The sequence below is a fragment of the Peromyscus leucopus genome, chromosome 4 (genome assembly GCF_004664715.2).
Source record: "Peromyscus leucopus breed LL Stock chromosome 4, UCI_PerLeu_2.1, whole genome shotgun sequence".
Taxonomy (NCBI): Eukaryota; Metazoa; Chordata; class Mammalia; order Rodentia; family Cricetidae; genus Peromyscus; species Peromyscus leucopus.
Genome location: NC_051066.1, coordinates 141426342 through 141437575, shown reverse-complemented (window position 1 = coordinate 141437575; position 11234 = coordinate 141426342). Strand labels below are relative to the sequence as shown.

Here is an 11234-nt window from a genome sequence, read left to right as displayed (position 1 = left end):
CCATTCAAACACGGTACCCTTGAAATACCGTGGCAGACCCTCTGGTTTAGCAGCCCTTTGGGTGCCAGGTGACAGCCACCTACAGGACACTTGGAGCTGTTTCTCTTAAGAGCTTTAGAAAGCCCCCATACCCACTTTCCTCCCGGAGACAAGGAACAAATGTAAGACTTACAGACAAGTTCTAAAATTAAATGTGGGCCACCCCCACTCCCCCGGCATATTTAAAAATCCAGAGGACAGCTAATCTCAACAAGAACACTGGTCTCTTCAAGTAGCCATGACTCTCATAAGAAAATTTCGGTCCTTTGACCTGGGTAGGCGTCCAAGGAACGGGAGCACAATGAGAGGAGGCGGTTACTTCAAACATCATCATAAAGGGGAACAAGGACCCAGGTTAATTTACAATAAATCTTTCGGTTGCCGTGCACAGTGCTTGTCTTGGGTGCAGCTGACAAGCAGGCAATGGCGCTTCACTGGGAACCGGAAGGGCTTGCAGTAGGTATTTCTCTCCAATCACTTCTCACAGAGTTTACACTGAAGGACACTTAATCAGACTCTCACTTTATGTTCTTTTAATCATCAAATGATAGCTAATTAGTTATCACAGAATCAGAAAAACACTTATGTAAAAGAAGAGATGGAGAGACCAGTGGTTGCTAGGACTGGACACCTGCAAGGAGCTTATGTCAATTTCTCTGAAAGAAATCAATACACACTGGCAGTTAATTAAAGATCTTTCCCTTTCTGGTCAGTCTTCAAAATTTTTAAAAATGGCCCTGCATCATAGGGAACCAGATTTTTATGGAGGGGCTATGTCTTAATGCCCTTGGAGTCTGGATATTTCTCTTAAGAAAAAACCCCAGGAAAATAAGAAATAATGTATTAGATTCCTATTTAATCTAAAATGTGGTCAAAATAAAGCACTATGTCTGACTACATTTTACTAGGCATTTTCTAAGAAAGTAAATGGAGATCTCACTGTGTTCACTGAGTTTGAACCTGCTGTCATTAAGCAGTACATGATACCACAAGCAGGGCAGCCCCCTTCTTGGACAGACTGGTGACAGAGAGGGAAGAAAGACACGAACAGAGGGTTCATGCTGCTCATCCTGTTGGTAAGACATGCAGCCATGGCCAGAGTCACTCCCTACATGTGGCACGAGAGGGAGTTAGCGAGAGAAGCTACCATGTGCCACAGAGGAGATCAGCCATGGGATGTGCCACGACTTCCAGAACCTACTGGGCTGTTCAGATCATAAATTTATACCAACTTTAGGTGAAACAAGTCAGAAAGGGTCTCACATGGGCAGCCTTGTCCACATGAGCCAAGCAGCTTTGTTTTTGTTTTGTGCTGGAGATGGAGGTTTGGCGTGGGACTGTTGGAGACATACCCTCCTGCAGGTCTATGTCAAGTCCTATCAAGCCACCACAGGTGGAAGGAGCCAGTCTCGGGAAATCATAGGGTTTTCTCTACATGCGTGTGAACTGGACACTGTGCAGGAGGCTCAGTACACAAGGTGCTGGAAGCCTGATCTCATTGAGGGTGAACAAATGATGTTTATTTACATGGCCTCGCTCAGTCTGGGCCACCTGGGTCACCCTCCGTTAATACCTCTCCATTTTAAGCATATAGAGGAGTGGCACAAAGTAGTAACAATTGTTTTGAAAAGTTTTGACTGTTCAGTTAAGGACTGCTCTGAAAACACATTTGGTTTGAAATTCAAGCTGTTTCATTTCCTATTTAATCTTGTAAATTTCCTTCCCTTACAATACTCGGGCTGGAAGGGTGCCAAATCAGGCCAGGAACAAATTTCCAGCAGTTTCACTTGGGGGCTTTATTTTTAGATTATATTAAGAACCTCATTAGGCTCCTGAGGGAAAAGAGTGCAAAGCACTAACAGAGGCAAGAGAAGATAAAGGAGGACGAGGTGAGCTGGCTGTTAACAAGCAAAGCACTCCGAACACAGTTGGTTTGAGCTTGCTACTGTCAAAGCCAGGTGAGTGACGGGTGCTGGGCTCTCACTCGCCCCAGGCTAGGAAGGACTGGTCAGGCTTGTCCAGGAGGCATATGTCTTTATTACCATTTCCAGATGGGATGCAGAGGGGCTCGGGAAGAGGAAGCAGGCTGTGAGCTAAGTGCTCTACGCTTCTGCACAAGGTGAATGTGCTTCAAAATATTCTGTGGACCAGCTGAAAAATGGGGGAGGAGGGGGGAGGGGGGCACACGTGAGACGGGGTACAGGACTAAATGGAGTACTGAACAGAATTCAGAAATTATTAATGTATTTACATAATTTATAATTTTAAAGCAACGGTCTCATAAATATAGACTACAAATATACATTTGCTAGGCAGCACACATTTTTTTCCCCCATTAAAATACCTGGGCCAAAAAACAAAAAACCATTTCCTTTGTTCTTTCTCTCTTCCTTTTAAACCACTGTTTATCAGTGTAGACACATGTAACTCAACTGGCTCCAAGGAGTGTCTCTGCACCATCCCCTGGGCCATGAGAACTTATTTAGAAAGGTAATGATAAAACTAATAATATGTGGTGACATAAACAGGGTCAGAAGTAAACCCAAGGTGAGTCAGGCTGCCGCTGCCGCTGCGTGTTAATTTACTGTGTAGGAAAGTGCTTTAGAGATGGTGGAGACTGTCCCAGGAACAATCGTCCCTCCACTGTGATCACTTTCTATATCTTAAATGACGCAACGCTGACACTAGAGACAAGGACCAAGGAGATGACCATCTCCGCAGCCTTTTCCCTTAAGATCCATGAAAGTGCTCATTTCCCTTTACAAATGATACATGACATCCTGATTACAAAAGCACCAGCAATTCAATCCTACCATCCATATATCAGATGCTCCTTTCAGCTAGGTCAATAGCCAAGGATGTGGTCCCTTTGCAAGCCAGAGTCTGCACCAGAAGTCTGTAGATGGAAACACCTGCTGCAGTTTTCCAAGAGAACCCAACAGCCAGTTCCTCTGAGTCCTTTTTGCATGAAGAAGACTCCAGGGCATGAGGCGTTTGCCAATGGCAGGGACTGATCCTCCCGCACCGTCCAGGACCACCTTCTTCTTCATCAGTATGGGGCCTGGGTCATCAGCAGCAGCTTCGCTTTGGCTCTGATGGCTGTCTTCGGAGTTTGAAGCCCTTGCCACCGGACGGCGGGTTGGCATCTGTGGATGGAATTCTTCGGCCTGCACCAAAGGGAGAGGACAGGAGAAGAGGCATAAGCTTGATTTCCTAATCTGTTCCTTCTCAGATACAATTTTGGCAATGCAACATGGCAGTTTCACGGAGATTAGGACAAGGAAGATGATCAAGATGACAGGGACAGTGTGCCTGGTCACCTGACCTAGCATCACCTAACACCCGACCTACAGGACACCTGCCACAGTGAAGACCACAGCATTGCCATGGCACCAGTTTTTCAGATGTCACTAGTTCTTCAACTAACATACTTCTTCTATTAGAGGATCCAAATAAGGATACCAAACAACATTTAGTAAACTTTTTAAACACAAAAATTAGACTAAAAACATTTTCTCTTGAGCCAGTAAACACACACATTTAGGGAAAAAAAACAAAAACAAAACAAAACAACAACCAACGTGCTTGGCTCCATGTCTCATGGCAGAGACCATCACAGGTATGTGGATACTCCCAGATGTGCCCAGCTCCTCTGCCCCTTAGGATGGTCTCTCACAGTACACAGTGGGCTGCTGCTTCTCTCAATAGTTGAGCATGTGCATTGCGCCTCTTAGACTAATCATTCCTCTACTGATGGGCGTCAAAATCCCCAGGACTTCAGTGTTTTGAGCAACTGTGTGTGTGGGGGGAATTAAAGAACTGGAAGAGAGGAGCCAGGGCACTGTTCTACTCCTAGGCATTTACCTGACATGGGCACCAAATTCCCAGTGACTATTCACTGCAATTTAACTTTTGACAGGTGCCACCACGTTGCTCTCTGACAAACAACATAGGAGAGAGGGACAGCCTTCACTTACTGCTCTGAGAGGCTAATGTCAATTTCAAGCAGAACCTTCAATCACTGTCCACCCACCTGGCTGACATGGCTCAAGGCTGCTTCTTGTACAAAGGCTTTCCTGCCCTCCCCTTCTGTGCTATTCTAACCCTCACACACCACAAAGCACCAGGACATCAGCAACATGCTGGACTTGTTTTCTGTGTGACTGGCATCCTCATACTAGACCGGGCCCTCCAGTCTTGCCTGTTTTCCACTGTGGCACTCCCAGATCTCTGTGGCACAGCACCAGGCAGAGAGAGGCTTTCTGTCTGTCTGTTTAAAGAGAGAATGAACAGACAGGAATATCTGACATCAGCAAGGCTGAGAGGAAATCCCTGACAACCCTCCGAGTGTGGATGCAAAGCCTTGAGGGATCCCCACTGTGGGCGGTAACCTGTGTAGACAGCACGCAGTATGACTTCTACATGGACAGAAAGTGCTCTACGACTCTCCAAATGTGTCATGGCACTGCTGTGAATAAATCACAGATGTAGTTAAGTCTCTCAAAGGTTCCTGTCATTATGATCCTCTCAATAAACAGAAACTGAAATACAGCTGGTACCACAGAGGCAGCTGTGAAATGTGACAAAGTGCTTTAGAAGAAAGCCGGAGACAGCTTGATGGCTGGGCACAGCCAGTGGTTCCTTAAGCAGGAACTACGCTGACCATAAAGGAGTGCGAAGACAAAGTAAACTCAGATAAGGTTAAGAAGCTCAGTTCCTTGAAGAATTGATTCGGAAATCCAAGTCAAACCAAAGGGGAAGGTGTTTCCAACACATAGTCAACCAGGGACTGACAGCCAAGTAAAGGACAAATCATTAGGAAGGGATGGGAACTCAGCAGGAGGCAGGCAAGAGGGAAAGAACTCTGGAGAAGAGGACACCAGCTACCATCCAGGACATATGCGGACAGGTGCTCAGTTTCAAGGCAGAAACGAAGATGCAGGTCCTGCCTCTCCCACAGACTGACAGGGAAGACATCTTATACACCACTGCTGTGGGCAGCAGCTGGTACAACTACTACTTTGCAAACTGTTTGGCAGTAAAGTCACAGAAAACACATGCAAACCTAATGACCCAGCAATTTTTCTCTTGGGCACAGAGATACTGAGTAAAAATGCATCCAGATGTTCCCCAGAGGACACAGGATGTTCAACAGAGCAGCCTGCAATTGCCCTGAGTTAGAAACAACTGCCCAATGTCTGTCAACAACAGAAGGGACAATTATACTGTAAATAGTCCCCATTTCTTCCTTTTCCAACTTAGAGTTCTGACATTAACGCACACTTAGCCATGTGAATGCATCTTCTGCAGCTGTATGGGATGTACAGACAATTTAAACATGTAACATAGAATAGAAGCCGGACACAGAAGGGTAAATATGGCTGGTAATGTAGTTCAGTTTCCAGCACCAAACAGGCATGGTCAGTCTAGTCTAGGAGTCAGGAGACAGAGAAAGGAGGCTATCAAAGTTGTCCTCATCCTCAGTCACAGAGTGAGTGTGAGGCCAGGCTGGGCTATAGAAGGAGACAGTAGAGGACAATGGAGGAAATATAGCAATAAAGTGCTGGTACAGTATTTAATCCCAGCATTTGGGATGCAGAAACAGGCAGATCTCTGAGTTCCAGGCCAGCCTGGGCTATGTAGTGAGATCTTATCTCAAAAAATAAAACAAACAAAAACTAAAATAAAACCAACTGGAGTTGGCTATCAGGATGAGTTACCCTTGAGGTGGGAGCAGCTGTGCCTCCTTGAGTGTTAAGCACAGACTTTGTTCTTTCTGAGACAACCCGCTACACCTTTGTGCTTCTAAAACTGCCCTTTTCTGTATGTACATATATTTCAACCCAAAGCTCGTGTGCCAGGCACAACACAAGTTCTCTGACAACACTAAGGAACACTCAAGACGGCTTCTCTCTCTGAATGGTTTCCGTCTCTGTGGCCATGTTCAAGTCTTCTCAGTGACGAGTGTGCATCGTGTCTTTGTCTCTTAATCTCTGCAGTGCTGGCAACTGAAGCCAAGGCCTTGAACATGCCAGGGAAGTCACTACCACATGGCTGTACCCTGCCTGGCTAGGTGCTGGTGTAAGGGTTTGCTGCTTGTTTACTTTTGGAACTGCTGGACTATACAGAAAGGACCCACAACCTACCAAGAATAGCTCAGCACATGACACACTATATACAGACATCTAAAGACTGGTAAGGTCCTGACAAACCTTATGTTGCCTTTCAAGAATGAACCTGGCTACTGCTAGTTATGAGCACCATGCCTTACCCCTGAAATGAAGAGAAATGCTTGAGTGTGCCAGTGGCAGATCACTGACTGTGATGTTTGCCAGACTCTGAAAAGGTTTAAATTAGTGGTTAAACTAAAACAATGGAACACATACAGAAAAATCCAGATCTCTGAGCCATCTAAACCATAGCAGAACTAGATGTTTGGAATCACAAATTCTAGCATTTTGGAGGCTGAGGCAGGGGGACTGCTGTGAGTTCAAGCCTGAGCTAAAGAGTGAGACTCTGAGCCCCTGCCTCAAAAAGGAAACACAAAATGAGAACAAAGCACACCTAGTCTCTGGAACGCAGAGTGGCCTCAACTGCTGTTCCTGGTCCAGCCCATGGGGACTGCCCTTCTGCTCCCTGGCGAAGTCCCTGGTGGGCCCTGCACTTCCTGACTTTCACCTTCACCAAGGCCAAGAGCTCTTAGAGCTTCCAGCTACTTGGGATTTCAACCTAAGGGTAGTTAACAGGTAAATGCACTATGCTTGGATGGCTGCTCCCTCCGTTTGGGAGCTGGCTATGCTCTGTGAAAGCAAGTAATCCAGTTTTTTGAGGCCTGTGCTGTCAGGCCTCAGCCCCCACCCCACTGCCTCAGAGATCTTCCTCAGGCCTCAGCCCCCAACCCACTGCCTCAGAGATCTTCCTCAGGCCTCAGCCCCCATCCCACTGCCTCAGAGATCTTCCTCAGGCCTCAGCCCCATCCCACTGCTCAGAGATCTTCCTCAGGCCTCAGCCCCCATCCCACTGCCTCAGAGACCTTCATTAGGTCTCAGCCCCCATCCCACTGCCTCAGAGACCTTCCTCAGGCCTCAGCCCCCACCCACTGCCTCAGAGACCTCATTAGGCCTCAGCCCCATCCCACTGCCTCAGAGACCTTCCTCAGGCCTCAGCCCCCACCTCACTGCCTTAGAGACCTTTCTCAGGCCTCAGCCCCCATCCCACTGCCTCAGAGACCTTCATTAGGTCTCAGCCCCCACCCCACTGCCTCAGAGACCTTCCTCAGGCCTCAGCCCCCACCTCACTGCCTCAGAGAGACCTTCATTAGGTCTCAGCCCCACACCCCACTGCCTCAGAGATCTTCCTCAGGCCTCAGTTCCCATCCCACTGCCTCAGAGAGACGTTCATCAGGCCTCAGCCTCCATCCCACTGCCTCAGAGATTTTCATCAGGTCTCAGCCCCACACCCCACTGCTTCAGAGATCTTCATCAGGCCTCAGCCCCCATCCCCCTGCCTCAGTGAGACCTTCATCAAGCCTCAGCTTCCAACGCTTTTCCCCAGAGGGGCTTTCTTGGACGCTCTGCACACCCGCTTACATCTATTTCATTGCTTTCTTCATAACTCTTATTATTATGTGGAATGAACCTATTTATCTGGAGTTCACTGCTTGACTCGCTCAACAGAACACGTACTCCAGGAGAGCAAGGGCTGTGTCTGTCTTCTTTAGGCTGGTTCCCTCGAGTCTGCAACAGTTCCCAATAAATATTTTGATGAATTTGAATGAAATGAATAAACACAGAAGCAATCTGCAGAGAATCCCAAAGGCATGAACCAGCTTCTCTCACCTACCATCAACACACTAACACTGAAGGAAGAGAAGGGGGAAGAGATCTGACCCTTCCCTTGCCGAGGACTAAGTTTTGAGGTTTTCTCACAGACACACCATACCCACATTTCATTTCCCTTGAGCTATTTTGTTCTTTTTTCTTCTAGAATCTTCAGTAATTTTTAACCCTGTGCATGTCTGTGCATAGGTATGAGCACACGGGCACAGCCGCATTCAAAGGCTGGAAGTGCTGCATGCCCTGGAGCTGGAGTGACAGGTGGTTGTGAGCACGATGTAGCTGCTGGGAATGAACTCAGGTCCTCTGCAAGAGCAGTGTATGCTCTTAGCCACTAAGCCATCTTTCCAGACTATTCTGTTCATTTCTGATGGCCTTGGATGAGTAACTCAGACACATTTAGAAGAGGAGGGCAGAAGGCAGCTTTGACACTGAGAGACATTCTTTCTTTCTGGAAAGGTACTCACTACCAAGCAACACCTCTCCAGAAACCCCACCTCGACAGAGACACTGATCATCCTCATCTGCTAAAATCTCCTTTCATAGGCAGTCTCAGAGACTACTTCAAACAAGTTGGGTTCTAACCAGAAAGAAAATTCTGTTTGTGTTTGCCCTGAACAGAGGAAAACCCCCAAATGCAGGGATACTTACTAATTTCTATAAAGAGTTCATTTATGTTTATTGCATTCTTTGCGCTGGTCTCTACAAAGATGGCATGAATGGAGTCAGCGTAGTCCTTCGCATCTCTCTCCATGACTTCTCTGGAAGGCAATAATTGCTAGTCAGAGGTTCTGCCCTAAAAACCTTCCCTTCATTCCACCCCGTACAGAAGGACACCGGATCAGCTGAAGCATGAGCCCAGACAGTCTTCCCAGCTACACAATTTTTGTGACAAGAGTTTCTCCAACCCCTGTATTAAACAAATAACCCCCCACCCCAAGCAAAGCAAAGCAAAGCAAAGCAAAACAAAACAAAACAAGGTCCTTGCTCTGGGAATCAGATGTGGTACACTGAAATTGTCAATAAAATGCACTTTTTGGATTCAGTTACTTTGTATCATAGCATCCTGAGAGGCAACAATCTCAGATAATGTCATGTGTGATACCACCAATGTTTGAGTAAATTACACGCCTGTCTACATGTAATATAATTAACTCCAAATGCCTTTAGTCTTCATTTTAGCTTGAAACTTCAGGGCCAACCACATAACACAAGACATTTTTCAATGTCAGAGATAAAATAAAAGCTAGACTCCTACCATGGATGTGGCTCATTAGAAAAAGCACAAGTAATCGGCATGGGAATCTCGTGTCTAATAACTCACCTGACATCGCTAAGGTCGCATTTGTTCCCTGCAATGGCAACAACAATGCTAGGGGGGCCGTGCTGGCGGAGCTCTCTCACCCAGTTCTTCAACGTTGAAAATGTCTCCTGCAACACCAAAGGAGAGTAGCTAGAGGCCTGAACAACAGATGATAGCGTCTAAGAAGAAATGAATACAGTCTTACTTCTTTTGTGATATCATAGACGATGATGGCTGCCGCTGAGCCTCGATAGTACATCGGTGCCAAGGCACGGAACTGCAGAGGGAGAAGAAGCAATGAAACTGGGACGGCCAGTAAAGGATGTCCTCTTACAGACTCAAGTCCATTATCCCTGCACAAAAGGCAATCTTTCTCTGAAGCCACAGAAGATGACATAATGTTTCACAGCAAATGAACCTGTAATTACTAAAGGCCGAGACTGATGGTAGTGCTGGAATGTCCCAGAAGATGGTCTAGAAAACAGCTTTAGAGGAACTGAATATGGGACTATAAACAATTCTTTCAGCTAAGAAAGCTTTTTAATTGAACTCAACGTTGTAATTCCCAAATTCATTTGTTCAATAGTCCTTTAAACTTTGGCTTCCCAAACTAAGGAGATAAAAACACTGCTGTAGCCAGAGAGGTCAAGGACACTATGGGAAGGCTCACACAATCAACTCACCTGGGATCAGGGGGTTGGAAAAACTGAACTGACAGCCAGGGAGCCAGCATCAGACTGACCTAAGCACTCTGCATATATGATACAATTTTATGTAGCTTGGTCCTCTTGTGGGACTCCTAACAGTAAGAATAGAGGCTGTCTCTGACTTTTTTACTGGCTTTTGAGATCCTATTCCTCATACTGGGTTGCCTTGCCAGCCTTAATACATAGGAAGGTGCTTAGTCTTACTGCAACTTGATATGCCATGTTTTATTGATATTCATGGGCAACTTGCCCTTTCCTGGATGGAGACAGAAGAGGACAGCATTGGGAGTTGGGAGGGGGTGGGGAGGAGGGTATAGGAGGGGAGGAAGTGGGGGAGGCTGCCACCCAGCTGTAAAATAAATAGATGAATTAAAAAACAAAATGAAACAAACAGATAAACCACTGCTGTAAACAGTTCTCCTAGACATGAATGCACATTTAAATGTACTACTTGCATGACTTTGCAACTTGCTTTTCTGACATCTGCATACATAGGTCTCATTTCACTCCACAATGCCACACTATCAGTAGTTTCTGCCTCTTCCCACCACATACTAGAGGGACTTGGAGAAAGGACTATCTTCAAAATGAGGGTAATTCAGCAGGCCATTTCCTTTGAGGAGTGTGGGACAGAAAATGTGAATCTTTTTCCTCACTCAAATCTGGGTGGTGGGCAAATGTTCCAGTGTGGCTTTCCCCCACCAAAGTGTCATGCCTTCATCTTATACCCTAACTTTGAAGCCTGGTCCCCAAGAGTGATGCAACAACCCTAAACTGTATCCTGTTCCCTTTGTGGTGGTTGGTTGGCAGGCACTATCCTGAGAGAACACTGGGTGTATACAAAGAACATATACACGTGACTCTTGTATGTCTTTGAGTTCATGGTCATCCTTCTACCTCCATGAGGAAGATGTCATGACTGCTAGGGTCTGGCATGGATCTCATGCACTATAGGGCATCCAAGAGCTACAAACCAGCCAGTTTCAGTCCTTTCTGCTCAATAAACATTTAAAATGTTGGACTGACTTGCACAGTGTAAGAGAATGAGACAGTAGCATGCAGGCAGAACTAGGATCATGGTCCTAGCTGCCTTCACTCTGGATGTACTTGTGACGGCAACATCCTTTAGAGGGTCATTTCTTTTTCTAGTTTTGTAAGGGAAATTCTCACCAAGAGAAGCTGATTGCAAGTCTACAATGTGTAAGCGGACAAACGTAAATCCCCATGTAAATGCTCATCACAAAGTCGAAGCATTTCTGTCAACAGAGACAATCCCCAAGATCCCTAACCTTGATAACACTTGCCCTCAAGTCCATCTGCAGATGGAACACAACCACAGTGTGGTCTTTC

At 46.3% G+C, this 11234-nt stretch overlaps 1 protein-coding gene across 1 annotated transcript in view; it reads right to left on the bottom strand.

The window, feature by feature from the left end:
- Positions 1-2056: 2056 nt before the first annotated feature.
- Rab22a (RAB22A, member RAS oncogene family) overlaps positions 2057-11234 on the bottom strand; it is a 53826-nt gene continuing 44648 nt past the window's right edge. The window contains exons 4-7 of the mRNA XM_028893781.2: positions 9383-9454; positions 9199-9305; positions 8526-8635; positions 2057-3206 (exon numbers count right to left, since the gene is read on the bottom strand). Of these exons, the coding sequence (XP_028749614.1) occupies positions 3109-3206; positions 8526-8635; positions 9199-9305; positions 9383-9454 (387 nt within the window). The 3' untranslated portion in view covers positions 2057-3108. The remainder of the gene's footprint in view (positions 3207-8525; positions 8636-9198; positions 9306-9382; positions 9455-11234) is intronic.